The sequence below is a fragment of the Poecile atricapillus genome, chromosome W (assembly GCF_030490865.1).
Source record: "Poecile atricapillus isolate bPoeAtr1 chromosome W, bPoeAtr1.hap1, whole genome shotgun sequence".
Lineage (NCBI taxonomy): Eukaryota > Metazoa > Chordata > Aves > Passeriformes > Paridae > Poecile > Poecile atricapillus.
The window spans coordinates 61,564,429-61,592,116 of NC_081288.1; the positions used below are offsets into that span (position 1 = coordinate 61,564,429).

At 39.0% G+C, this 27,688-nt stretch overlaps 1 protein-coding gene across 5 annotated transcripts in view; it reads right to left on the minus strand.

The window, feature by feature from the left end:
- Positions 1-27,547, minus strand: part of LOC131592174 (copine-8) — an 82,582-nt gene extending 55,035 nt beyond the window's left edge. For 4 of the 5 annotated variants that reach the window (XR_009280528.1, XR_009280529.1, XM_058863499.1 and 1 more), the window contains exons 1-5: positions 26,751-27,547; positions 12,799-12,839; positions 6,921-6,967; positions 3,169-3,272; positions 241-280 (exon numbers count right to left, since the gene is read on the minus strand). Coding sequence is in view for 2 of the 5 variants with exons in the window: in XM_058863499.1 (XP_058719482.1) it covers positions 241-280; positions 3,169-3,272; positions 6,921-6,967; positions 12,799-12,839; positions 26,751-26,890 (372 nt within the window). In the remaining 3 variants the exon portion in view is untranslated. Of the gene's footprint in view, positions 1-240; positions 281-3,168; positions 3,273-6,920; positions 6,968-12,798; positions 12,840-26,750 lie in introns of those variants that run through there. The other variant, XM_058863501.1, reaches the window with a different exon arrangement.
- Between the last annotated feature and the right edge of the window lie 141 nt (positions 27,548-27,688).

Below are 27,688 nucleotides of genomic sequence, written 5' to 3' on the forward strand. Positions count from 1 at the left end.
TTGCAGCATATTACATATCTGAAAAGGCATACATGCATGCTCAAATATGTCCTTTGCAAGAGAAATGTCCCATTAAAATTATACTTATCAGGATTATGTGTTTTCACATAACACAATCACTGTATTTGTCTCTGTAACAGTAAAAAGTAAATAAAGTAATTAAAGTAAAAAGAAAATAAACATACTGAAGAACTTCAAGCATTTTAGCACAAAAAATTATAATAGTGAGGAAGAACTTACATGCTTTGACAGGTTAGGACTTTTTGAGTCAACATCATAGCTTAGGAAAAAAAAATAGAAAACTTATATTAGAGTTGCCAGTGTCTCAGACATTTCTGATGACAATTATGTAAAGAAACAAAAATCAAACAATTCTTTTGCCTATCGCCATGTATTAAATTTACACAGATTTGTGAATGGGAGTTCTCCAGTAAGGAAGACAAACTGAATCATCACGTATTATAGGACTATGGTTCACTAGTTATTTGAAATTAAATAATTTTGAACAAAGTGCAAGCTTTAAAGAGAAATTCTTCTGATATTCCTGTTTGAACAATGAAAGATGACAAAAAGCAGACCAAAAATTAAAAAGGAACCCTAGAAAACAAACTAACTTGTAAATTATTTTCTTATGCAATTTTCAGTCATTTGAATAAGCAAATAGAAGTAACTGACAATAAACTAAACTGCTTTTAGCAAGAGTTCGACTTGTTCTTCTGAGTTTATCATAATCTTCACCTTCCTCCAGCTAGAAAATATCATAGTTTCCCTTCCATAATCAAGAGTTAAAAAAAAAAACTCTCAAAATTTAAGAGAGATTGAAAAAAATAATGTAAGAAATTCATACAAGATTACTAATCTCTAGAATAGTCTTCCATCTTTATCAGATAATCCAAGTAATATTTTTTATCAAATAATCCGTTCAGGTTCAATACCAGTAACGAAACTGAAAAGATTTTTATCTGTTATGTTACTGCCCATCTCAGGCTCCCCTGCATGTTTCTGTTCCCATTGCATGGAATGCTATCCCTTTGGTTGTGCTGCCACAACTGGTTGCTGGGATGCATCATGGACCAGACCACAAGTCAGGATGACAGGAATACCATAACATAGCTGGATGTGGTGCAGCACAGTCAAAGCTTTAGAAACATATTTATTAAGAAAAGAAATTCCTAGAAATACCACTAACACAAGTTCCATCCTCCAGTTAAAGGCAAACTCTTTGGTGAAATTGCACAGGAAGACGCAACTTATAATTTGACCTGAGGGATAGCTAGAAAAGTAAAACAAAGAATGACTTCACTGGCAAAATCACTTACTAAGTACCAGCTGTGAGCAGAAAGGGGCCTGTGACATTGGTGGCTGTACATTTTAGGGGGAGGATCATGCACATATATTGAAGCAACAAATATCAGAGCTACTCTTGCCACCTTTTTTTTCCCCCCTGAAAAATATATTAATCATGTCAACTTTAAATCAAGAAATTTCTTCGAAAACTAACAACAGTAGTACACAATTTCACCAAGGAACTGAATACAGGAAACTTTCTAAAGTTTCAGAATTGGGATTTAATCCATTAGTGGCTATATGAGATCCACATTTTTAACTCAGAGTTCTAAGATATTTAATTTTTCATCTATCATTATTAGAGGGCTCTACAACAAATTCACATAATATGGCCACAATATGATCACTTGCAGGCAAAGAAAGCAACAGCTATTCAGCTTTGAGTTCAGAAGAGACTCGTGCCCAGGTAACCCAGGACAGCAGCAGAAAGCCGTCAGGTCTTTCTGATAACTACAGTGAATGTGTGATATTTACAGCTTTTCATTAACAGACAGGAATCCATTTTTCTGAATACATAAAGAATTAAACAGGAGACTGTTTTCCCTTCCAGGTCCAAATCCTCTCCAGAAAGCATTTACCCAGAAGGTCTTTACAGACTCCCCTTTCTTTCTGCAGACTGACCTTGGCTTTCTCAGTTCATTTCTATCACTTTTCATTTCTATTGCACTGCCCCCTCCCCATAACAGACATGCATCCTATGAGAAGCAGAAGGCAAATAGATACAATTTCCACACAGCCCCCACTGTGTGGCTATTTCAGCAATGCTTTATATTTGGAGAAGAATCCCTTATTTCACAAATTGCTTAGTTTTGACTTAAAACCTATTTTAAATAACCCACTATAGTTATACTCCACAGATTGAATGACATTAAACCCAACTCTTAAAACTACAAATAAAGTCTGCATCAGACTTCCATTGTTGAAGTCTAAGAATTTGTACCTTGCCACATCAAAGCACCCTGTAATCTTCCTAGCTTTAAGTATTTCCTTTCATTCCTTGAAATAGGTGGTCTAGGACATCTTACAAAGGAAGTGAAAAGAAACAGGGAAAGGATTCTTCAACTAAAAAAGGACATACAAAGAAAATTGGTGGCCACAATACATAGTGGGATTCAAAACTGCAGCAAAAACTTAATTATCTATGAGGGTTATTCATATTCTTTCCTGGGGCAAAGAAAGAACTCCTAATAAAAAAGGATGAAAATTAAGGAAAATAAGACAACCTTGATTACCACAAAGACTGAAATAATCAGAAAGGACTGAAATGTAAGAGACAACGTGCAGTGGTGACATGACCTGGTGACTGGACTCTCAATTCTATTTTCCAAAGAATAAAGTCAAAGTCAAAACACCAGCGGAATGAAATGAGCACATCTGGAATAATGTCAAAAGCCATCTACTTCTAGATCAACTGCTGTTGTTTTAAAATCTAAAATTCAGTATATTTAGATGTATAGTAAAGAAAATTTTGGGTCTGTGCTACTTGTACAGTATTTTATTTCTGGACAGTATATCTGTACCTGTTTTGCTGACTATGCTGCAAGAATATTTTAACATTTTGACATCTTTTTCTTTCTATTTTCTGAAATTAATAATTGTAAGCATAATTGGACTTTGACTAGTTAACATCTGCCAGTTTCTTAAAACTTGGTCATTATCATGTTACACATTTATTTCTGAGGATGCAATGCTAAATTAGTCATATCTATTACATTAATTCATCCTATGTCAATAGATACCATCTCCAAGTTAATTTTATGCTGGACAAAACTTTACATGCTGACAGAGGCTGAAATATTGAAGTCAAAGTTGTTAACTTACAAATCAAATCGCAGATTCTCTCTTTCTTCAAAGAAGTAGTCCATTATAAATTTTCTTACAAAATCTGGATTTAAAGTATTATCAATTACTTCTGTTCTTCCAAACTGTAAAAGAAAAGAGCAAGTTTAAGCTACATGCCATAAGGAAGAACAATTAAACTGCCAATATCAGGTATATGTGAGATATAGGAAAGCCTGTAAAAACCTCTCTTGAACAGATGCCATGAAAGAAAATTAGTGCATTCACATTAATAGATCAGTTACCTGTGGATGAAGACAGAGTGGCAGAAGACCTCATATTTCAATATAGTGAAATACCTTGAACTAAACTGCATCAACATCAGCTCCCAAAGCCAATTAAAATCCACAAAAATTTGAATCAGTAACAAAAATCCAGTTTCCTGAAATAAAAAACACACCAAAAAAAACCCCATCCAAACACAAGAGCAAGCAAAAGCTTGCATATATTATTTATTTCAGAGAGCTTTAAATATTAGGGAACACATTATTTCCATTGTAAATGTATCATTTTTGCACTGTCCATCTCCTATTTCACCTCAGTTCAGCTCTCTTCATCACACTTCTCTCTGAGCTTTGGCAAAATGCCTTTTCCTTCTTGATGTTTATAGGAGGTGCCTCAGTCCCTGCCAAGCTTATATTTTAATTTTAAAAAAATTCAAACCTTAGCTGGGGAAGGCCTAGAGCAACCTGGCCTGACTTTGGAGATGGCTTTTCATGGATCAGGAGGATGAACTACTGGCAGCAGATGAATAGAAGGCTGGATGACACACAGGTTCATTCTCTTAAATTAATCCATGATTGTCATATTTCATATATCATGGGTTTAAATTTTATAGCTCCATTAGAAATAGAATTATGTATGAATCCAAAGGAAAAGTTACTTCAAAAGAAAAAGAAATTATAAAATGACAGCTAAGTTTCAGTTTTAATTATTTTAAATAACAAAACATCATAAATTTTTAAGTACTTTTCATCTCTTCAATTCTGTATTTTTTTCAATAAGCAATATTTAATTTTACACTACAACCATGTTACCCTTGGGAAGTCTGACTTGATTTACAATGCATTACAGACGTATCAGTAACCAAAGATAAATATGCAACGTGCTGATGATCAAATCACAATGAGACCAGAAAAAGCCTAACTGAATACCCATTCATCTCTCACCAATTATACTTAGATTGTTACAAAACTTGAGAGACTGAATTCAGTGGCACTACTAACTTTTCTTTAAATCATTTTAAATTACTGTTTTGGGTTTTAGTTGAGGCTTCAGTTTTTTTTGTCCGTTTACTTATTTTACATGGTGACACAAATGATTCCTTCCCATGTGCTTGAACTCAATGATCTCAAAAGCCTTTTCCAATTTAAATGTTTCTGTGATTAAACTACTATAACTAATTAATTAACTGATGAATTACTAATAGAATTTACCTTACTTGTGGCATTAAAATGCTGTTCTCTAAAAATCACTAGTCTACACTTTTCAGCTAAATTAAGCACCTTTTGAAATCTGTTTTCCCAATTACCTATTGCCTTTGTAAACAGAAGAGATTACTTCTATAATCCAGTCATTTATGACTAACAACATAGCTACTGATTAATTAGTTCTCCACATGGTCTACTTTCCCCAATAACAATTGAATAAAGCTAAAATTTCAACATGGTCAAGAAGCCAAAGCCTTCAGAAACACTATTCGGGAGAGTAACAGAATCAATGTAACTATTTAAATGGACTAATCTTCTACCTACCACCTTAATTTTTTTGTTTTACTAATGGTATAAATATAATACGTCAGAACACATAAAACACAGTGCTGATTAAGCCCCTCCACAATGCCAACCTCTAAATTTTGACTATTATAACAGATACTAGGAATGGATGACATAGTCAGAAGTTTAGGCTTTTGCTCATCTCTTGGAGGCATTTATATAGAATGATTCATTTGATCTAATGCAGACATCTAAATTAGGTCTGGTGAACTGCCCTCAGGATGTTACTTTTTTCCACTAACTGTAAACATAAAACTGAGTTGGAAGTATTTATACCTGAACCTCCTGATAGAAAAGATGGAGATAATAACGATTTAAAACAAAAACCTCAGATTTTCTAGCAACTACAATGTCAAAAGTCTGTTTAAATGCCTGTAATTCCTAAACTTCCTCTTTAATTCTATGTACTTCTAGGTAAGATATTTTTTATTTCTACCATCAGGACAATTATAATATTAAAAATTGTAAGTATTTGTTTTAACAGCTACACAAGAGAAGTATGAAAATTGCACAAAGTTGCATATGAATCTTAGACAATAATAAAAGCCAAAATTTTGACAAAATCATCTTAACCCTGAACCAGAAGAGGACCCAAATGCTTGAGTGATGATCTAAGTTTGACAACCAAACTGTACCAAGCTACCTAGGCACCTGTATGAATTAAGAATCTGCTGTTTTCAGTTCGCTATACAGACATTTAGAACTTTGTTTATGTCCACTACAACTCCTAATTTATCTATGATTAGGGAATTCCCATTATGAGTCCTTAAATTGACATTCCTTTACACGAATCATCAGAGGAATGTGATCCAGTAAGTATACTGAGAGGATGTCTAGTATCCACTTAAGAACAACACAGAGCAGCAATTTAGCTAAAAAATACAAATTAAATAGGTACACTGCTTTATGTATTGCAAAGTTATATGGGCTTTTCCCCAAGCATGAGACAAATTCAATTGTCTCTTCTTGACAAGACTGAAACTCACATTCACCATGTTTCAGCAAACCAGAAAATACAATTCTCTGGCCAACAGGCAAGGACACCAAATATAAGAGAAGAGGTCTGTTTTCTGTGTTCCTGGTCACCTCCTACTGGAAATTTTACACAGCATCATATGAATCATATAAAATCATATAAAATATCAGTTCTGAAAACAACAGTATCAAACCTCCTCTCTTTTACAGGGAAAAATACTAAGATAGTACATTCCACTCTTGGCTCTATTCTTAAAGCCCAAGGCCACACAGTGATGCACCTATAGTGAAAAACACCTGCAGTGAACAAGTTCCACCAATCCTCTCTGAAGGCAGGTAAACTGTATTTTATCAGTAGAAAGATGTCCATCCTCCCCCCAACACTATCAATTCTTTCAAAGATTAACATTAGAGAAGAAAAATTAGATGACTAAGTACTGGAACAGAGTTCCAGGTTCTGAGGTACTTGATTTAGTTTCTTAAGACATCTCTCTAGAGTGTTTACACTCACAGAGAAGATATCCTCCCTCCCTTGTTACCTACAATAGTGAACACTCTATTCAGCAGCATCTAAATTGTCTGAAACACTACACAGCAAAGGTACATCTTTAACACAGCTACAGGCTAGTTTTGCTGACACTGACCCTCACCACAGCTCAGTCCTGTTTGAATGTCTCCCTCTCTCTCGAGCCACAAACCTCAACCAAATTGACAGCTAAGTCTGGTTTAATTTATCTGAGGGAGACTGTAAAATGGAAAACTCATGTATTTTCTCTATTTTGTTTTCTTTTTTGATGGAAATGTGTGATACACATATGGAAATTGAGATCAATGTAACTGTATTTTAAGTGTTTCCTGGTACATAGGACCCCCATTCGCCTAGCATGGCATTCAATAGGCTATGACATGCCCTCTTCTGCTAGGACAAATGACCAGCCTTAAATACACCCAAAAGGTTTATACATCTATGAATATGCATCTTACCTCTCTCCATTCCTTGTTTCCAATTGCTTGTGTGTACAAAACACAGACTGTGGGGGAAAAAAAAAAAAAAAAGTTTTGTTATTTTCAAACTTTATCATATCCTTAAATTAAGTGAACTAATTTTGTAGTCTCTTGTGCTGTGGAAATTACTAACTAGGACAATCAAATGGTAATGTTTTCCCTCAGCTGTCAGTAAGCCTAAGCAGACTGGTCACCATGTGGTGTACTTATTGCAGAAATCAGCTAATAAATGTAGTGCTTCTAAAATGGGAGGCAGCACTTACACCTGACCTCCAGCAAAGCACTTGATAATCTTTAAAGGAAAAATTGAATAAAAGCAGGTGTTCTTTAAATGTGGGTAGTCAGACTATTCTAGATAATCTAATGCACAATTACCCTAAAATATATTTCCTTCAAGAGAGAAGAAAATAAAAGTAAAAAAACAAATGAGGACCCTACTGAAAAGAAACAGGGGAAACAGAACCAGAAAAAAAAAAATATTACTCAAGTTTTCTTCCTCAATTTTACTTCAAATTATTTATATATATTTAGGCATCTCACATACGCATACTTTAGTTTTTTAAACTAAAGCCTGAAAAAATGGAATCAATTAAATTTGTTGCCCTAACCTGATTTTGAGAGACCCAGCAGAACTATCCCACAGGTGTCATTCAGATCTCTGTTTCCAGTATAGCACTCACTACGTATTACACTGCAGCTTTCATCACAAGGACTGGTAACGGGGTGCAGTGATTAAAATCAGGTCTTTTAAACACTATTTTAAGTACAGACCATTTGCACTGAAGGAGCACTATAAACCTTATTTTCCACAGTCTTGAACTAGTTGCAGGTAACTATGATAAAGCAATTTTTACCTGAAACTCCTCTTCAAATCCTTTCTAAATAACAGAAATACAGATATTTCAACATTTTTTTTGTCAACATATTCTTTTCCTGTACCAATCATTATTTTTCAAAAGAAGGTAAAAATAATACTGTTTTAGGTTGCAGCCTTGAACAACAAAGGTAGAGGTTTGATTTTGTTCTCAGTGGAGTCAGAATCATCAACAGACAAAAGCAGAAATGAAGTCAACCTTCTAACTACATTTTCTTCTTACTTAAAATGCATTTGCTCCACACACCAAAAAAAAGAAAAAAAAAAAATCCCCTTAGGCAGTAGCAAATGAGAGGAGAAACAGGAAAAAGCAATTTCAATATTTTAGCTCACACAGGAGCTAAAAGATAACACTTTTATTTTTTAAGTAAGATGTTTTGTAGATGAAAAAAAGCTTACCAAAAAAAAAAATTAAAAATAATTCTCAAGAGACAGCAGAGTGAATCCAAACCAAAAAGCCTATTTTTACAACACACTCTGGAGTAAGCTGCTGGAGTGTATTACGTGAAGAATGAAGTGAAATGGGAAAATGTGAGAAAACAGAATGAAATAGAAGCTATGAAATTAGCTAAAAAAAGTTCTGTAGGTTACTGAACTTCTGACTATCCATCCACAGCTGTAGAATCACAGAATATGCTGAGCTCGAAGGGATCCATCAGGATCCAAGTCCAACTGCTGGCCTGCACAGGACACCTCAATAGTCACCCCATTTGCCCAAGAGCATTGTCCAAACACTTGTTGAATTCTTGTCATGCTGGTGCTGTGACCACTGCCCTGGGGAGCCTCTTCCAGTGCCCAACCACCCTCTGGGGGAAGAACATTTTTCTAATATCCAACATAAACCTCCCCCAACACAGCTTTAGGCCACTCCCTCATCTCCTGTCACTGGATACCACAGAGAAAAATCAGAGACTAAGGTCTCCCCCTCTAGGCTGCAGATGTGGCCAATATTTTAAATATAATAAAAATATAGACTAATAAGCAATCACCTCATACAACATTTTATTGTAAGTAAAATGTGCAAGTCTGACAGGGATACATACACGTGTGCATCTCACACTGACATTCCAAAAACAAAGTCAGCCCAAATGAAAGCTATAGAAAAGGCATATTTTCTGATAAATACTTTGTAAATTGAGAAAAAAATTTAAAATTCTTCAATCTTTCCTCTAAAATGCACTCCACAAATTTTAGGAAACCAACCACGATACTGGTCTCCATCAATGTTAAGGTTCACTATCTCGAATGGCTCTTGGAAAGGGTTTTGTAAAGATCCAGATACATTAATTACAATAATCACTCAAAACTTCATTCAACAAATTCGTATCCAACTGGAAAAATGCAGATACACATGGTAAAGTTGATCTAAAGCACTTGGAATGCTCAAACCAAAGACTTAAGGCTCTACAAGGCAAGTCATTTTTTTTGGAAGAAAACAGTTAACAGCATTGTCATGAGGGAGAAGAAGGAATAAAGGGGAATAAATAATATTTCAAAAGTCATTGTATTATGCAACCGCATCCTAAGACAGCTGAAAAAATAGTTTGTCTCTCAATCTCAAAACTTGAGGGAGCAATGAGAAAGTTCACAGCAGCACACTGATTAAGAGTAACTGAGAAACCCTTCTGGAAGGCTTTGCTGTATGAGTTGTTCCAAGAGAAGATACAGCTACATTTGTAGTCAGGAATACTAATACTTAGTAATTTTTAACTCTGGACACTGCTACCACGTCACATTCAAGGTAAATTTAATTAAATCTTGCAATGAAGATGAAGGTGGAAATGTCAATACTTATTACTCTGTTGTAGATACAGTTGCCAAAATATTATTGATTATTACAGCCTGCACCTTCCTGTTTTCCCAGATAGACTGGGCCTCCCTTATCTGCTCTGGTCCTTTTCCTTTCTATGCATATATGCTTATCCTTTAGTCTGGCAATTACTGTTACACAAACATTGCCCATCTTAGTTTTCCCAAACACAACACATCTATTCCATTCCAAGGAAGACTTATCCTCAATGACACTGACGTTTTCCCCATGCTACCTACATCTTTTCATGGTACCAGTTCTAGCAGGGCTCCCCAATACTCTTCACTAACCAGCTTTTATACCTTCCAGGCAGAGGTGCCCTAACATCCTTTTGTCCCAACCACCAAGAGATTCTTCTTATTGTTATTATTCTCCATGGGGAGATTCCCCAGGGAAGAGCCTTATGTCTTCAGTCATTCATCCTGGACTCTTTTGATCATCAATACTCAGGAGCCACGGGGCTCCACAGGAGGACATTTCATCTGACTGTGCTGCTGCCAGCACAGCTCTGCAGGACTCAGCCTGAGTTGTCAGAGCCTGGGAAGAAAAGAATTCTGCCTGTCATTAGACAGAGGAAACATGCCAAAATCATTAATCTGTATTTCCTCGGCAGGTCTTATCCCTGCCTCATCAGGGAAGCACTACTTTAGCTCAGCTTTCTACAAGAAAAAAAAACAATAAAACCCATAGGTTTTAAAAAAAAAAATATTCCTAGAAGAAATCGTCTCCAAACTGGGAGAGCAGAATGCTCCCAACACTGCAGTAAATCAGTATATATGGCTTGCTTTGACTCCACTAAGCTGAAAGCACTGTCAGTAAGAGGCTTCAGTATTGTTTAAAATACTTCATGAATAATGGCTATCCAAGCCTATCCCATCTGTATCTACTATCTCTACTGTTACTTCTGTCACTTGCCTCTGGGGAGGCAAAGTGATAGATTCCTCTTGGCATGAGTATTCTAGATTTCAGGGAAGTGGTCAGAATTGGAATACTGAGTAGCAATTACAGTATCAAAAAAAGGCCAAGCTTATCTCCTAAAAGAACCAGGAAAATCACAAATTCCTTTTTAATTTCAGGAGAAGGCTATTTATATTGACACGGAAGTCAGCTACATTCATGTGTGTCCCTCTGAGAAAAAGACCAAGAATATAAAATTGGATTTTCACTACCACTATGATCCTTAGATAAATGCACTGGAGTATGAAAAGCACATTAGAACTGGCCTAGTCAAAAGCAATGACACCTCAGCATATAGAATGACTCTACATGGTTCTATCTTGTATGAAATCTAACGGCTGCAAATTCAGTGGCTGTAAAAGTGGATCTTGTGACAGTGGCTGGATGCTGATTTTGGCACCTTCTTATCTACAGATTAAACTTACTGTATACAGACCAGCCTAGAGAATGGCCTTTGTCCAAGTGAACAGACATTGAGGAAAGTTGTCCTGCTGTACTTGCAAATACAGAACAAGAACCTTTTATACTACTCACCTCTTTTACAGTATGGCCATAGCTCTGTCCCCACCTAAAGGACAGTACAAGGAAACAAACTAAACTGGCTATTAAAAAACCTGCAGAGTACTAAAACTGGCCAGTACACTCACATGGCTTTCAGAGTTGACAGGAACCAGCTGTGACTGTCACAAGGTGGTTCATGGCCTTCTCCCACACAGCTCACACTGCAGTCCCCTGCCACTCAAATCCTCCAATTTATATCTAATACAGTGCCCTATCTGATAAAAAACTTGAAGCACTTGTCATTAATAATATTTGAGCCTAAGAACTACAGACACCGTATCACTTTTGTCAATATCAGAGATCTCTGAACTCATTACAGGCAATGGGTCACAGAGCATTCCTCAAAACAGTTTAATTGAGGGCTTTTTTTAAATGAATCACAAAACTGTTAGGGATCTTTGAAAATCATCCCATCCAACCCCCAACTAAATTTTACTATCATATTTAGCCAACTAAATTTTTTTTTTTAATATGCAAAACACTCGGTTTTGTTTCTGTGTGATCTCCCTACACCAGAGGCATGGTATTGCTTATGTCTCCTAAGGTTGTTTTTCGTTTTTTTTTTTAAAAAGAAGCTTTACAGGTTAGAAACACCAAAGGTACTCCTAACTTCTTGTAGCTTTCCTCCAGGAAGTAGAAGCTTTTCCTTTCAAAAGTGTATGTGGAATCTCTCTCAAGAAATTTTTGATGCAGAATGGAAATATACACTCTAACAAAACTACTCAAATGTTTCATAACCCTACACGACTCAGTATTCAAATATCAGGGCATGGTTGCATGTCTAGAGACTTGATACAAGTATATGTGTCTTGGGTTATTTCCAATGCCAGTAGGCACAATATATGGTATCCTAAGGAAGAAAAGCCCAGGCTTAAAGAAATAAAATGAACTTATGGATAAAAGCAAATGGAGAGCTGTACAGAAGAGGACACCACAACCTAAGGACCGACCTATGAACAGTACAAAACTCCTCTGAGTAATATTATCAGAAAAGAAAGGAAATTTTTTGTAATCTCATTCCTTGATGAAAGTTTTCATAAAGCATCCAACACAGGAAGATAGTAATGGTTTTTAAAGCAAGAGTCCTATCATAAATTTATAGACATGTGAGTTTTGGAGGATCCGGTCATAATACAGCTTACAAGGAAAGTGAGTGTCACTAGCTTATAATTCTGAAAAGATTAATTCTAAAACCATCATACCACTTTTGATCAGATTAATTAACTTAATTTTATTTTTCAGCATTTGACTCTAAGTTTAGTGGACAGTGTGTACTAGCAGCAACAAATGCTTCTAGTTCATTTAGTATTTTGCTTAATAGCTTTGAAAAAGATCTAAAACAACAGCTATTAAAAAAGAAACAACAACCCAACCTTACAGAATTTATTAATTTCAGGAACCTTTAGGTTAAATACTACATAAGGGACTATCTAGCTCAGGAAGGCAGTATTAAAAACAGTCTTTAAAATTCCAGTTCACATAACATTAATTATAAGTGTAACTTATTTAAGTGCAACTTAATTATTCTGAGTAATTGTCACAAAGACAATGTAAACCTAACTGACACTGAAGAAAATCACCCACCTAATTTTATTCCAGTGTTTTCACATTTAGAATAGGTAATAAGAAGAAACAAAAAAATACTATATACTCACTTGGATCAGATTTAGAAAATGTATCTCTGTCCAAAAGATTTCTATAAAAAAAAGAGAAAATAATCTTAGGTATAAAAAAAATTGTGAAATATGCAAATCAGATACCAATGCACATATGTTTTCAACATTTTTAATCAAGAGTCAGCTTAGTCTTCTCCCCTCCCAATACACAAGACTTAGTCAGCACTAACACTGGAGTCAGTTTACGTTTCATTTTATTATCCATTTTGGATTTGAGTAAACTGTGCTCATACACTTCAAAACCATGAATCAAAGAACAACCACATGTACATTATATATACATGTAACAGGCACCAGGAAGAGAAACACCTTTAAATCACAAAGGCCTACCAAAGATTAACTTGCCGGTTCAACCCAAAAACCTTAGAGTTTACTTAAAAGAATGGCTATGAGACTTCAGAGCCATCAGGAAGTATCTCTAAGAATCTGTCATGGACAAGTAAGGTAAAGAGAACTTATCCATACATAGGACACACATAGGAATAAATATTAATTTTGTTTTGGAATGCAGTCCCAATACCACAACCACACTCCAGCCAGCTGAGAATCATGCACAGATGAATGGACTTAAATTAACAATTCTAAAGAATCAGGACTGACCAGAAACCATTTTCAGAATAGTTACCAACATTCCGTCATTCAAAAAAAACAAAAAAAAAAACAAAAAAAAAAAACAAATTTTTAAAATTGTCTTGACAGACTAGAAAAATGTTTTGAAAACAGAATGCCATTGAAAAGGGACAAGAAAGAGCTATTAAACTTTGGAAGGTATTAACAGAAAAAATGCAGCATAACTACATGAAGCTGGATATACAGTAATTATGTCAAAAATAGTCCTAGACATCACAGTCGACCACAAACTGAATGCAAGTCAGGAGTCTTGTACCTTCGGGAAAAAGGCATAATGGAATATACAAACAAAAATTTTGTCCACGCTAGACTAATTGTCTGGTCTTCATAATACTGATAAACACTCAATTCAAGCAATAATGTTTTGGACACTCCAATTTCTTGCAATCTAAAACACACATGGAGCTAGCGGAGTTCAGTGAAAATGGAAATAATCTGAAGTATATAGACTGTATCTATGAGGGAAATACTGCTACAAATTGAAACTGACCTCCATGCAGACAGACTAAGTAGGAACAGGTTCAACCATAAATTGAATCTTCTGCACCACAGGCACAGAAGTTGAACTTTAGTCCACTGTTTTACTATCTTTCACTGCTAAAGGTGGGAGACATTATGTGAAATCTCCATTGTCTTCAAGAACATGTCAGATAGCTACAATTTCTAGTAAGGTCTTTGACCCTACCCCAGAGCAAAAGGAAGGATTAAATAACCAGTCTACATCCCTTGTAGCTGTTTATTTTAATAACTAGTAGAGCCTCTTCAAGGGTCACCATTAACTACTGTCATTCAGATCTAAATCACATTATTTTTGTGCTACTGAGCAGTGTTTAAAAGTGGATTACTATTTTGTTCAATACAGGTGCTCTGAGAGATTCAATTAAGACTTCAGCAATGAAAAGATATGTATTCCAAATTTAAGTATTGCCAAGTTCACACTCCAGAACAAGCAATATGAACAAAAAAAAAAATAGCTTGAAAAGAACATTGGACAGATCTGTTTTATTCAATCTAGTCAAAGTAGGCACTGGCTTTAATATTACTACTTGTGAATACACCTGAATTCTGTACACACTAATTCTTCTGAACTTCTCTAGTCCATTCAGAAGTGTGATTTTTATGCATACAATTATACTCAGTGAAACGGTATCCTACCTTAATGAAAATCATGCAAATATAAACTGGAAGTATTAAGAAACCCAGGAAAATCAGTGAACCCAAGTCGGTAGTTGACAACAACTACTACAAACTGCTTTAAAAGACAGTACAACAAGTTCTGCAATATTGGAATTGCCAAAATGAAAACTGCCTCCTATTCCTTCTTAATTATATATACCTAGATATACCATTAATTCCTGGTAACTAGAATTGGATTATCCCAAAATTAATTACAATAAAACTGCAAAATCAGACTTATATGTAAGAAATAGTACATCAGATTTTGGAACATGCCTCCCATACTCACCATTAGAATTCCAAACAATTTTAAATGCTCTGCATGGTGACTATACAGTGACGTTATAATTGGTATGTTAGTGCTTGTCACTGTATATTAGGATTAAGGAATTTTAGTCATGCTCATACAGAGATAAGGTACTTTGAATTCTTTAGATATTTCCTACTCTTGTGTTTTGTTCCCCTCTATTTTTCCATATACATACTAACATGAAGAGTGGCCTGATACTGTAAAGCTTTGTCTGGGAACAGCATAAAAAGCACATAAGAATCTGTAGATGACAATCTACAGGTTCTTAAAGAATCTAAAGATAAAGAATGTTTAATAAGTTAAGAACATTTCTACAGAAGCAGTATCCCTGAAAGGATTGCAAGGGGAGAGACACACAAGCTTAACATTGTAATTCAGTCTGTTTGTGCAATGAACTCGTGGTTTTGAACTACTACAACAACTTACAACACCCTCAAGTCAACCCTTCACACGCTTTCCTGCAAATAAACAATGTCTTCAGCAAAGTTTGCAGCATGTCTGATTGTCCAAATCATAAAGAGCAAACCAAAACACCAACATAAGAACTTCATAAGCTGTTCAAGCAATGCAGCCAATTTCAAAACGAACTTTAAAGAAAAAGTGCCAACAGGAAAAAAAAAAAAAAAAAAAAAAAAAAAGAAAGAGTCTGATTTGTCCACTTAATCACCTAACACCTCAATAGGCTGCTCAATTTCATTTGTGTTTTCATTTCAGGGGGATAACAATCAAAGTGCTCCTTTAAATATAAGAAAACTACACAGTACCTACGCATAGGCCAAACTACAGCCACAAGGAATGGCAATGCAAAATAGAAAGCAGACTCAATGTATGTCTAGAACTTTAGGTAGTCTTTGTACTCTTAATTTTCAATCACGCTGAACAATACAGAGTGTATTTCTATTTTTTTTTTTTTCCTGAGAAAAGCATTGCCTTTGGTAGTAAACAATTTTGTCTCAGGAAAGCTCACAAACTCAGAAACCAGAAATATTTGAAACTTCTTTTTCTTTCTCCTAATCAAAGTATTGAGACAAATAGACTTTTATTTTAACTGAGCCTGGTGAGTATATTTTTTGTCTATGCCCATTAAGTCTTCCAGATAAAGGATGCAAAAAGAAAAGAAGTTTCTATCAATTATGAGAGAGGGAAAAAAAACCAAAACTTTTTTCTTGAGAAACATGCATATCAAACACCTATAGCAAGCAAGTTTAGGAACATCTGTACAGAAAGCATTATTCTACCAGCACACACCTTGATGGAATTCATTCTGCACCTGCCCATTTCGGTGTGGACCTTCCAAAACAGTTACAATAGCATAGATTTCTTCTAAGGGAAAAAAAAAATAATAGGAGCCATGGCAATAATGCTGGAAATGCTGGGATAATTTTTCTTCTGTATAATGAGAGCAATTTCCCCAAGGTGGGAAAGAAAGTTATCAGTAAATGGATAAAGTTAAAATGTATTTCACTATGCCTCACAGAATCACTTCGTTCACATAGTTTCATAAACTCCATAAAAACTTATGGAAATAACAGTCCAGTGCTCATGGAGTTTTTTAGAATAGAATGTTTCAGTTGGAAGGAGCCAAAAATGATCATCAAGTCCAGCAGCACAACCACTTCACAGCTCATCAAAGGTTAAAACATGTTATTAAGGGCACTGTCCAAATGCCTCCTAAACACCGCCAGGCTTGGGGCAGCTCTCTAGGAAGCCTGTTCCAGCATTTGACCACCCTCAGTAAAGAAATGCTTCCTAATGCCAAGTGTTTTGTACTGTTTAATCTAAAACAAGTCACGTGTATAAATCAGATGCTTCAAGATTCACTGATCTAGTTAGCAGTGGTAGCTAACCAAAAACCATCACAGCCTGTGCTGCTTCCTACGAGCTCTCACCCACTGCATGCGCTGTACTTATGTCATCAGATACACGCTAAAAAGTAGCATATACTTTCCTTCAAATTTTACTTTATTTTATTCATCAGCATCTGAACTTCCTTCTCTGTAAGTTTCTTTTTTAACCTTTGTTACAACAAACTGCTAAGCAGAAGTAAATCCAATTCCCCCGTCAGAAATTACAGAATTGCAGACTTGAAGAACAGACCACAGTAACTACAGAACTGAGCAGTTTAAGATCTGTTTCTCTAGTTTCAAAATTTAAAAAAAAAATTAAAAATCTGTATTGACTGGAAAAAACTTAACTTACACATTGCTTTCAACAGCTCTGAAATTTCTAATGATAAGTATATAGTTCACTTCAGATTAATTTGTCAAAATCTCTCTGGGTGCTACGGCTTTATGTTTCTCTTCCTCTTTAGATTGCATTTAAATGCATGCAAATATTTCTTGGTTTCGAAATAAACCACTCAGCAGTTTGCAAACACAGAAGTTGGTTAGTCATGCAAAATAATTTTTAGAAAATACACATTTTCAATATATCATATTTGTACTATATATTACAAGCATACACTACTTCTTTCACACTTTTATCAATCCATGGGAAAAGGAGTTGTCCCTAGTTCATTAAAGAAATGCATTTTTGCTTCCCTCACTTAATGATGAGCCCACATCACTTTTCCATGGAAGATCCTGATAAAGAAAGGAGTATGCTAATCACTTTTTAATGTGCAGAATAGTACCCACGGTACTGCTAATTGTAACATAACTGTATTAATCTAGTAGGCAGTGCCCCTCAGCCTTCATGTTATCACTGAACTTGCAAGGCTCAGTCCTAAGATGACGTATGATCCAAAGAGTCCACTCGAGTGAAGAGCCCACTTGACCTACCTGCAGAGTAATTTCACAAACTGCAGTGGCAGTTTAAGTACTCACCTTTTCACAGCTATTTACTCTCTCCTTCTCTATTCTGTCAGAGCACAACAAAGCCAGCTATTAGCCTCCATATCTCTAGATTCAAAATTCCCTGAACCTAGCAGCAGATCAGACAATCTCTCAGAATTTTACCTTCTTGTCAAAATAACTGGTTCTCTTAGAATAGGCTCACAGGTAAGACAACAGTGACTCTACTGACTAACAGGCAATTAGGACCTGTTCCTTTCTGTTCAAACCATCCCCACTCTACGGGGCACTAGAAGAACTGGAAAGAAAGCAAACGTCTCTGATGTGCAAGCCTAAGAAAACATTCACAATACCTCTTCACAACCTTTGGAGAAGTAATTCACAGGAAACAAATAATTTTCAGTTTCATGGTAACTTTCACAGTCAAGCTAAGAATATATTGGTTCAGAAGCCATTAGGGAAAAAAGAAAGGGAGAAGCAATGAGAAGGGTAAGATCAGCAGTGCTTCCATGAGTTTTAAAACAACCCACAGAAAGCCATCTCTGGCTAGATGTATGCAAGCAATTTTAGGATGAAACCTCTATTAAAACTGCAGATTACTCCTGAGGGTTAAAAAACCCCAAAGGAATGGCCAACTTTATTTACTCTAGCAGCAGTTTTACAGGAATTCTGTTGAATCAGACAGGAAGTACTGGGTTATAAAAATACACTTGTGCAGATGAAACAGACCTGAACACAATCTTAGACTATTCCAGTTTAAATTTTAAAAAAAAAGACCAATTAGTAGTATCACAAAATGGTGGAACTCTGCTTCAGTACCAACCTAATTTCTATTTGAAACCAACAGCATAAACCATCCAAATTTATGTTGTTAAGGCTGGGAAGGTAAACAGCCTCTGGCTCTGAGCTTCTGGTAATGTATCCCAGGAAATGGCACTAAGGACTGCTGGTGGTCAAAAGCGCTTTTCAATCTAGTGTCAACTCACCACTCCCTTCCAGTTACTTTCACCCAGACCATCCAAACCTATGGATATGCTGCCCTCCTTGAGATCTGATTTCTTTAGGAATGTATAATACAATTAATACAGTGTTTCATTAATGTATAACAACATATAAAACCTACAAATCGGTTTTGCAGTTTTTCTGAAACAACTCTTTAAAAGGTACACCTCAAAAAAGTAATTTTAAAAGGAAATATATACCATCAGTGTAATATTCATCCTTTCTCTGTCAGTGCAGGACTGTTGGTGAGTAAGCCACTGCTCAGATGGCAGAGAAAAAAATGAGGAAAATAATACCACAGAAAGTCTTCATAAAAAACCACAGTCATTGCACATTTCCTAGATCTTTTTCTGCTGCCAGGCTTCCTTGGCATTCTGTACAATTCGGAATAAAATTCTGTATGCCACCATTCTGAGGCCTAGGATGGTGGGCATCAGCTGAGGGAGGGTGTCAAAGTGAGCCACTCACCAGTGTCCCACCTCCTGTCTCAGGAGAACATGAAGTTTACAGTGGTGGCAGGGATGGAAGAGGTGGTCTCAGAAGGAGTATGATGTTGACTTTTTCCTCCGCACTCCAAGGACCCCCACCCTGTGTTAACATGCTCTGACTTCATACATCTGCAACTCCATTCTACGCCCACATTTACTGTACACCGTACACAGCCTGTATTACACCTTACACCTGCTTGAGACCTGCTCTTTCATAACTTTTGGTTTTGCCCAGCTCCCAAACTGCACTTCTTTACCAACCACTGGTGATCTTTTTACAGCACTGGGGTCCCCAGTAAAGGGGACATCCTGAGTACCCTCTTTCCGCCCTCTGCTGCCACACTCCCATCCTGTGCCCCCACATGCAAAGTCTCTGCTATCACCATGACAATGCTCCTCTGCACTACACCATTCTGTGAGGGTCACAAATACATCATACTACACATAGTAACTACTTGCTACTGCTATCTGTTGAAAGAAATATGGTTATACCACACAGTTATACAAGGACAAGCCAAAGGGAAACTAACAAAGCAGTAGCCACCCAGTAACTAGAAAAAAGATACCGGGTTTGGGTTTGCAGCTAAGTAAAACCAAACAAGGCTCCATGTAGGCAAAGGCATGTTCAGACATAACCTGAGAAGTCGTAAGACTTGCGAGGTTATGTGAAACCTGAAGCCTGCATGAGAACTGAAATGTTAAAGGTTAATGACTCAAAACTCAGATTTGTAAAAGCAACAGTTACTTTGCTGAGGCTGAATTTGCACCCCCTGAACAGAGGGGAGGAGAAGAATTTTTGGGTGTGTGGTGAAACCACTGATCTTCCTAAGAACAGCCCAGAGCAGAGGAGGTGCACGCCCACCCACCAGAGGATGACCACTACAAACCAAGTTTTGCTTATCAACAATCTCCTTTGTTGAGACAGATAAGGGAAAAGGCCAATAAGAAGCAGATCCTGCAACGTGGGGTTTGGTTTAGGGCAAATTTCAGAGGAAACTTCCAAATGGGTCCCTCGAGAAAGCAGATTCAAGCGGCCCCTCCCCCAGCTGGGGAAAAGATTTCCTTGGAGGATAAAAACCAAAAAACCTGTTTATTTTACAAGCAAAGTATTCACAAGCATAAAAAATGAATAATATTAAGCAATAAAACCTCTTGCTGTTCTGAAAAGATGGCAAATTCAGAAAGTCCTTTTCATGAGGCGCAGCTGGGCTCGCTCAGTCTCTCATCGGTCCCTCCTGCCTGGAAAATGCCGTATCCTAGGCCCTGGTGGGCTCGAGGTGTGAGCTCCTGGGATTTGTCTGGGTTTTTGGCCCAGAGCAGGGCCAGTCAGATCCAAGAAAAAGAAAAGCCACAGTCTGGGGAACTTCTCTGCCTCAGCTGGCTAAAAAACTAACTAAAAACAATGGAGAGCATGCTGTCTATGCTGCAGACAACACAGTCCAGGAGCCGGAATTAGGGGGACCCAGTGCCGTTTCTGAAAACAAACTGAGGGCTTCTTTTCCGCCTTCACTCTCGGAACCACTCTTAAAGGTGCAGAACTTAATATCCAGCATAAACAGAACAGATGATTGGGGATACAAGCATCATAAAGTCACCCTAGGACAGTGGGGTAATGATTTTTATCATCAATGTCCTCTCCTGATGAGACTCAGGTATAAAACCACCCCCTGGGGGAGGTATTGGGACATTCACAGGTAAGCCTGAAGGTATTCATTCTTTCTGCTAAGTCACAACTGGCTCAACCTGTGCAGTCATGAGAAACAGTGGTCATGTCTTAGAAAAGTCCACAAATCTTCGAAGACCCCTGAAGCACCCCCAGACAGGACATGATCCACAGTATTCCATAGAGTAAAACTGCACTCCCAGGGGAGGCACCTGAGCTTTCCCGCCTGAACATATATTAACCCTTCAAATCTTTTTTGGGGGGACTTCTCCACCCCCAACAGATAAAGACTGTGACCACAGCTTTGATAAAGAGACATCAAAATTGCAACAATTAAATCCCAGTGCTGGATGTACAGGCAGTGATATCTTTCGTCTCCTTTTGTATTCTTACCCTTTCTTTCTTTTCCTTGTATATTTTCCTAAGTGATATTTTTATACTTTTGCGTAATTATATTCCTACAAATAATAACCAAAGCAGATACATACATCTTTTCCAATGTAACCAAACTGTTCTGAAATAAACCTCTCAGGTGCACACACTGGTCATTCAGTCTTGTTTCATCTTAATTCAGCCCAAGGGATCTAGTAAGAACTTTCAGTTACCGCATCTCAGGGGTGGGTTAAAACAGCCTGTCCCCAGTGTGTGAAAAATCATTCTATGAAAAGCCACTGTCCACAAAGGAGACAGAGGAGTCCTACTGCTCTATTCAAATAAAGGGAGACGAGTCCACCTGGCCCTATGCCTGTGGGGTTTCTCTCTCAAGGTTTCAGAAGGTGCAGCCCCCTTTCATCCTAAAATCTTGGCTGCGTGTTGTCCTCTTCCTCTCTCCACTGGCTGCGGTACTAGGAAGGTACAGCCTTCCCAAACCGACTATCACGTTCCCCCCTTGAACAAGGAATTTTCCTCCAGAGCCCAGAAATTCGGGCTATGTGAGTTCTGCAACAGACTTTGTGCTGACCCATTTGTCTATTACCCTTAAGTTCAGGAGTCAAACTGTCTGGGGTCTGTAGCTTGAGGTTGGCAGAGGCACTAAGACCCATTTCAAAGACATCAACACCCATTTCTCTTTAAGACACTCACCCATGGAATTGCTGGTAAAGACATTAGCACCCATCTTTCGCATCACTAGCTATCCCAAGACAGAACTTCCCGTGCAGACGATCTGCTTTAAATTCTATCAGTCACATGGCTGCTTGTTTAAATTTCAAACAATAGAGACACACAGGTGAAAACTAAACCCTGCACTCTATCAGGAAGGCATCTCCATAACTATGAACACTGTAAATCACTTATATTTTTCCTCATCTGAAACCAAATGGTTGTCTAGGCAGTTTCAGAAAAAAACACGTAAGATTAACCTTCTGTTGCCAGTTACACATATCTCCATGGACTTTTAATCCAACCTAGAAACACATACACAAAGAAAGCAGGAAAATGGAAACCAGATTTACAATCAAAATTAATTTTATATTCTGTATTTTGTACTATGCAGAGTTACAAGCTCGAATAATTCATTATGAATATCTCTTTTATCATTGTATCTTTCTGTGACATACATGTCTAAAAAATTGTTAGTATTTAAAAAAAAACCCAGAAGGTAAATATGATGACTGGAGAGACATGATCTTGCCAGAAATCAATGCCTAGGACAATCAAAGATATAATTAAACATACTTTTAGGTATTGCATACACTCAGAAGTGGCTGGTTAAGACTTTTAAAGAAAAGGAAACTTTTCTTTAGAGAAGAAAAGGAAAGACTGACAAAGAAAACAAAAAATTCTGAAGTGGTATGCTTTGTTCCAGCGTGCAAGAAACTTGAAATGGAATTATTTCAATTACTGAGAACAGGGGTTGCTTAATTCCATTCAGCTCATTCATTAATGTTAGATTTCTGTACAAGTTGTGAAGTGGCATGGGACTGATCCAAAACAGGCATGAGCAAACAACTATTTCTGTTGAATTAACTGTGACAAGGCGCTTATGGTGCCTTTACGCACACAACGCCTGTTGTGGGAACAGAGGCAGTATAGAGTTTATCCTACATACACCCAGACCAATAAAGACACTGCCTGATTGAACATAAAGCCTTTCAAAGCAGTATTATCACAACAAACGTTATGAATCAGCAAAGTGACCCTGCATGGTGTCACTATTTTACAACAATTCTACCATCTTTCCAACAACCATGTCATCTTGGATACTCTACCAGAAGTCATAAAATTATAAAACTATGGCTCCACTTTCCTACAGATACTAAAAAAACACTCTCAAAAAGATAATTCTGATTGACAAGTCCATAAATAAACATTAAAGTGAGATATAACGAAACTCTTGACTTTTTTATTAACATAAGACTGCAGAACTGCTACAGAATTATCAGGTACTACAGGAAAAAAACCTAGGCCTGTCCACACAGTAACCATGATAAACAGAAATCATAATTATACAGACAAAAAAATTAAAAACTTGAACCCCTTAAACTACACTGAACTTTGTATGCCTACACAGAGCACCAACTTCAAGATATGTATTCACCACAGTCTTGCCGTTCTCAGCATGAGATAAACTACTTCAGTCAACACACAGTAACAGCACTAACAGAGGGAAGACAGGAACAGAATATGGAGTTTTTCCAAGACTTAACTAGATTGGAATCAGTGGAGAACATCAATAGAGGGAAAACAGGATGACAGGGACACGGCCTGAAGCTTACCTGAAGCTCACATATGACCACAAGCTTACACACACAACTGGTAAGAGAAGAGTTGTATTTAGGCACAGAGCTATAGCCAGCATGCAGTGCAAACACCCCTGCAGAAGAAGAGGAACCTTTGGGCTGGAAAACAGTAGTGAATAAAAGGATAGAGCCCAGCCTATTTCCACTCTTTCTCACAGACTGCAGAGACAAGGTCTTGGTCCTTTACCACATGACAGCTGTGCAAATTTATGCCAGGCAGCAACAAATAAAGATTGCATGGCAGGTGAAAGCAACATCAGACCATGTGATGAAGGGAGAGACAGGGTGCAGAGGGAGATGGCTACTAGAACAATTGATCCAGACAATCATGGACAATTACCAGCACCAGAGGATCCTCTGGGATATACACATAAGTTCTCCTGCTGTATTAGAGCTGGCTCTTGAGTCAAAGACTTCTGCTTCCTGATAAACTACATCTTACAGAGTCAGAAATTAATTGTGAAGTTTTTATTTCATAGGCTCTGAGTAGTAATAACTAGAATTAAATTAATTTCTTACTTTTCTAGCATTTTTTAAATTACAGCTAATGCTGGCATTCAAAAGCCATGGGAATGATATAAAAAGCTTTTAGTCATAAAGAAATCCCAGAAAGAGCATTGCCTGACAACCAAAATATTTCTTGATTTTACAATTTTTACAGAATTTCTCATCCCATGAAATGCATTTCTCCTAAAGGCTACCTGATGTGACCCTGAGGTTAAACCAGGGTGGCTTGAAGAATATCAACTATGTAATGCCATCTGCATAGTGGTGCATCTGGATACTTTGGCAACACTGGCAGTATGAGCATGCAGGCAAACTGGGAAATACTGACAGAGAAACCACATGGAATTGCAAGCTAAAGGAATAGAAACTGTATCGTTACTGAATATGAGACAGAGAGACAGAACAAAGGAAAGAAGAATCACAAGTTTACTTTATGGCACCATTTGCACTGCTTCACTCATCAAGTTTCACCACCTGTACAAATGGGAAGAACTTCCCTCATGTCCTATATGGAAAACAAGCAAAAACCCACAAAAAACCAAACAACCCTCCCCAAAAATGCCACAAAACATCACCACAACAATAAAGAACCCCAAAGCCAAACAAAAAGAAAAAAACAAGAAAACAATATAGGAATAAAAATCAGCTATCAACTAACAATTGTTGATGTAAATTAGTGACCACATTGGTCCTACAACTCTTCAGGTATCAAGGAAAAAAACCACCACGATCCAAACTGTTGTTAAAAGCATTTCTCTCCAGGTATTAATGAATACACAACTGCTAATTATTACAAAATTTTCAGCATTCTCTGAATTTTGCAGTTTGCTCTTGCAGTCTTTCACAATTTCATTTAACACCGCATTTCACAAGCTTTAGCCAATGAATGTGTTTACAGATGAATCACAAACGTGTTAACCATTAATCTCTGCCCTAGTGTCACTCATTTTATACTCTGCTTTGAAGTATAATTTTGTAATCAAAAATTGTCATTCAGCACATACAGAAGAAAGGAATCTCCATGGAAATTCCCATCTTTCTGCACTTGACATCAAGACAAATGAAAGAGTTTTAACAAAACTGACATGGATTTTAATGACATCTACAGAGAAAGTGCCGCTGTAAACTATATACTGAAATGAGCTACAAGTAAGGTCAGAATCGATTGCCTATGTTCTATACCTGCATTTCTTTATAACTATCTGATGGATTTTTAAACCACTGTGAAACGTGGCAGGTATATACAAATTATACCTGGAATTAAAGGAACTCCCATTAAGTGAGTTGGGTCAAATTCAGCATATATGCTCTGACATCTGTAACTGCGACAGGCTATTTGAAGAACTTAAAAGTAATACTAAAGGTCCTGGATTGCTTTTACACATTACAGCACATCCTTCCTTGAACAACAGTTGGTGCTTGTGAACTTTGCAGAGACAGCCGGCAAGTACAACGGGGTGTTTATATGTCAGCCTGGTGACTGTTTCAGTATTACAAATTTAATCTTACTCTATTTCTCACTGCTTCAGCCTTCTTTTGAAATCCACACTTAATAAAACATCAAATCATACTTTATTTACTAAGGAAAGAGAGGGAGTGGTCTGACAATTTAAGTTTAGAGCACTGCCGTTCTGTCCTGGTAGTAGTACTGGTTAACAGGAACAGCTCCGGGGAGCTACATTATAAAATGAAGCAATGGATCGTAGAAGAAACTCTTGTCTCTTTTCCCATCAGGAAACACACTGACAGTTCAAATTTTCCGCTAGAAGCTGCCAACTCTGCTGCTGAAAGGCGTCACCGCTTTGCAACTACTAGGAAATACTTAAGGAAGTCGCAGAATGTGAACGAGGACACGAATAAAAAACCACACAAATAAAAGTATTTTTTAGACATCTAATGAGAAAATCTCCGCTCCACGGAAGAAAACAAGATTTTTGAAATACCGATAAACAAGCGTCAAAAAACAAAACCACAGACACTACATTTGGTGTTACGGGTTGGCATTCCCTCAGTTTCTCGGCAGCAGCGTTACGATACAACATGACGAGGCGACGCAACACACCCGTACTGCTAAGTTTTGCAAGAGAGCCTTGAAGAACGCACGACAGGGTAACTCCGGACGGAAGGTCTCCGTCCCTACCACGGCACTCGGGACAGCTCCAGAAGTTAAATACCTGCCGGATAACGCGCCCTGCGCGCTCACCGAAGCGACTCCCACTCCCCGGCAGCGGCGCGGGCAGGATGCGGGGCGGCAGCGGCCGCTGCCCGTCTCGGCAGAACCCGCAGCCGCCGCGGGAGCCGGCGCTTCGCCCCCGGGGTCCGCCGGCAGCACCCTGCGGCGGACACGCCCGGTGCGCGGCCAGCGGGCTGCAGCGGGCTGGCAGCCGGCCCCGGGCTGCGCCCGGCTCTGCCCGAGAATGCACTGGCAGCTCCCCGGGCTCGGCGCTTCCCGAGGGCAGGAGCGGGAGCGCCTCGCACAGCTCCGGGCATGCGGAGGGCGTCCCGTGCTGCCCTTCTTCTCCCCGCTCCGCCGACAAGCCCGGGGCGAGGGGACCCCTGCCCGTCCGCCCCCTCCGACGCCGCGGGGAGACCGGGTGGCGCGGTCAGGAGCCTCCACCGTACCTGCAGGACACCGAGAGCTCCACCTTGGTGGCCGGGATGCTGGAGCTGAGTACGTTAAAATCCCCCACGGACGCCATCTTCGGAAGCCCACCGCTTCTGCCCGGCTCCTGCCGCCCCGCCGACTTCTCCAGCCCGAACATGGGACAGAGCGGCGCGGGCGGGAACGACGGAGAGAGGGAGGGAGGGAGGAGGCGGCGCCTATTGGCCTCCACAGTGCGACGCCGCTGCCGCCCGTGGTGTGGAGCGCGGTGATCGCGGAACCCCGCTCCCCTCCGCACCCGCGGGATGCGCCCGCCGACTGGAGCGGCGGAGCGGGAGCGGGCCGTGACGTCACCGCGAGCGGGAGCCGCGCGTGCCCGCCCCGGGCGCGGGGAGCCCGACGGCCGGGACGCACCGGAGCCCTCAGGGGAAATGCGGCACCGGAGCCGTCGCGACCCCAGAGCGTGCGGGGCGGGGAAGTGCCCCGCTGGAGGCGTGCCTAGGGTGCGGTCCCGAGCGATTTCGCTCCCGCGCCTTCCCGCTCTCTTCTGCCCTGGTCCCTGCACGGAAACTCCCGCTCCGTCTTGTCCCGCAGGCTGTCCGGGGAATCTCCTCCCGACGCGTTAGCGAATGAGGAACCTCCCCGGTGCCTTCCCCTTGGCTCTGTCACGGGCACTCCCGCTCCGTTCCATCCCGTTCCGCAGGCTGTGCGGGGAATCCCCTCCTTCCGCGTTAGTGCGTGTGCGGGTCCCCGCGCCCCGAGCGAGCGGCGGCTGCAGACAGCGCGTGAGGGCCGAACTTCCAGGCCCGGCGCGGGGTAATCCTCCCGAGGCCGCCGCCGCAAGAGCCCCGGGCGGCGAAGGCGCGAGCAGCGCGGGTAGCGGCGGGCACGGGCGGGCCGCGGGGCAGGGACGGTGCCGCCAGGGGGCGCGGCGGAGCGGCCCTGAGGGCCGGGCGGG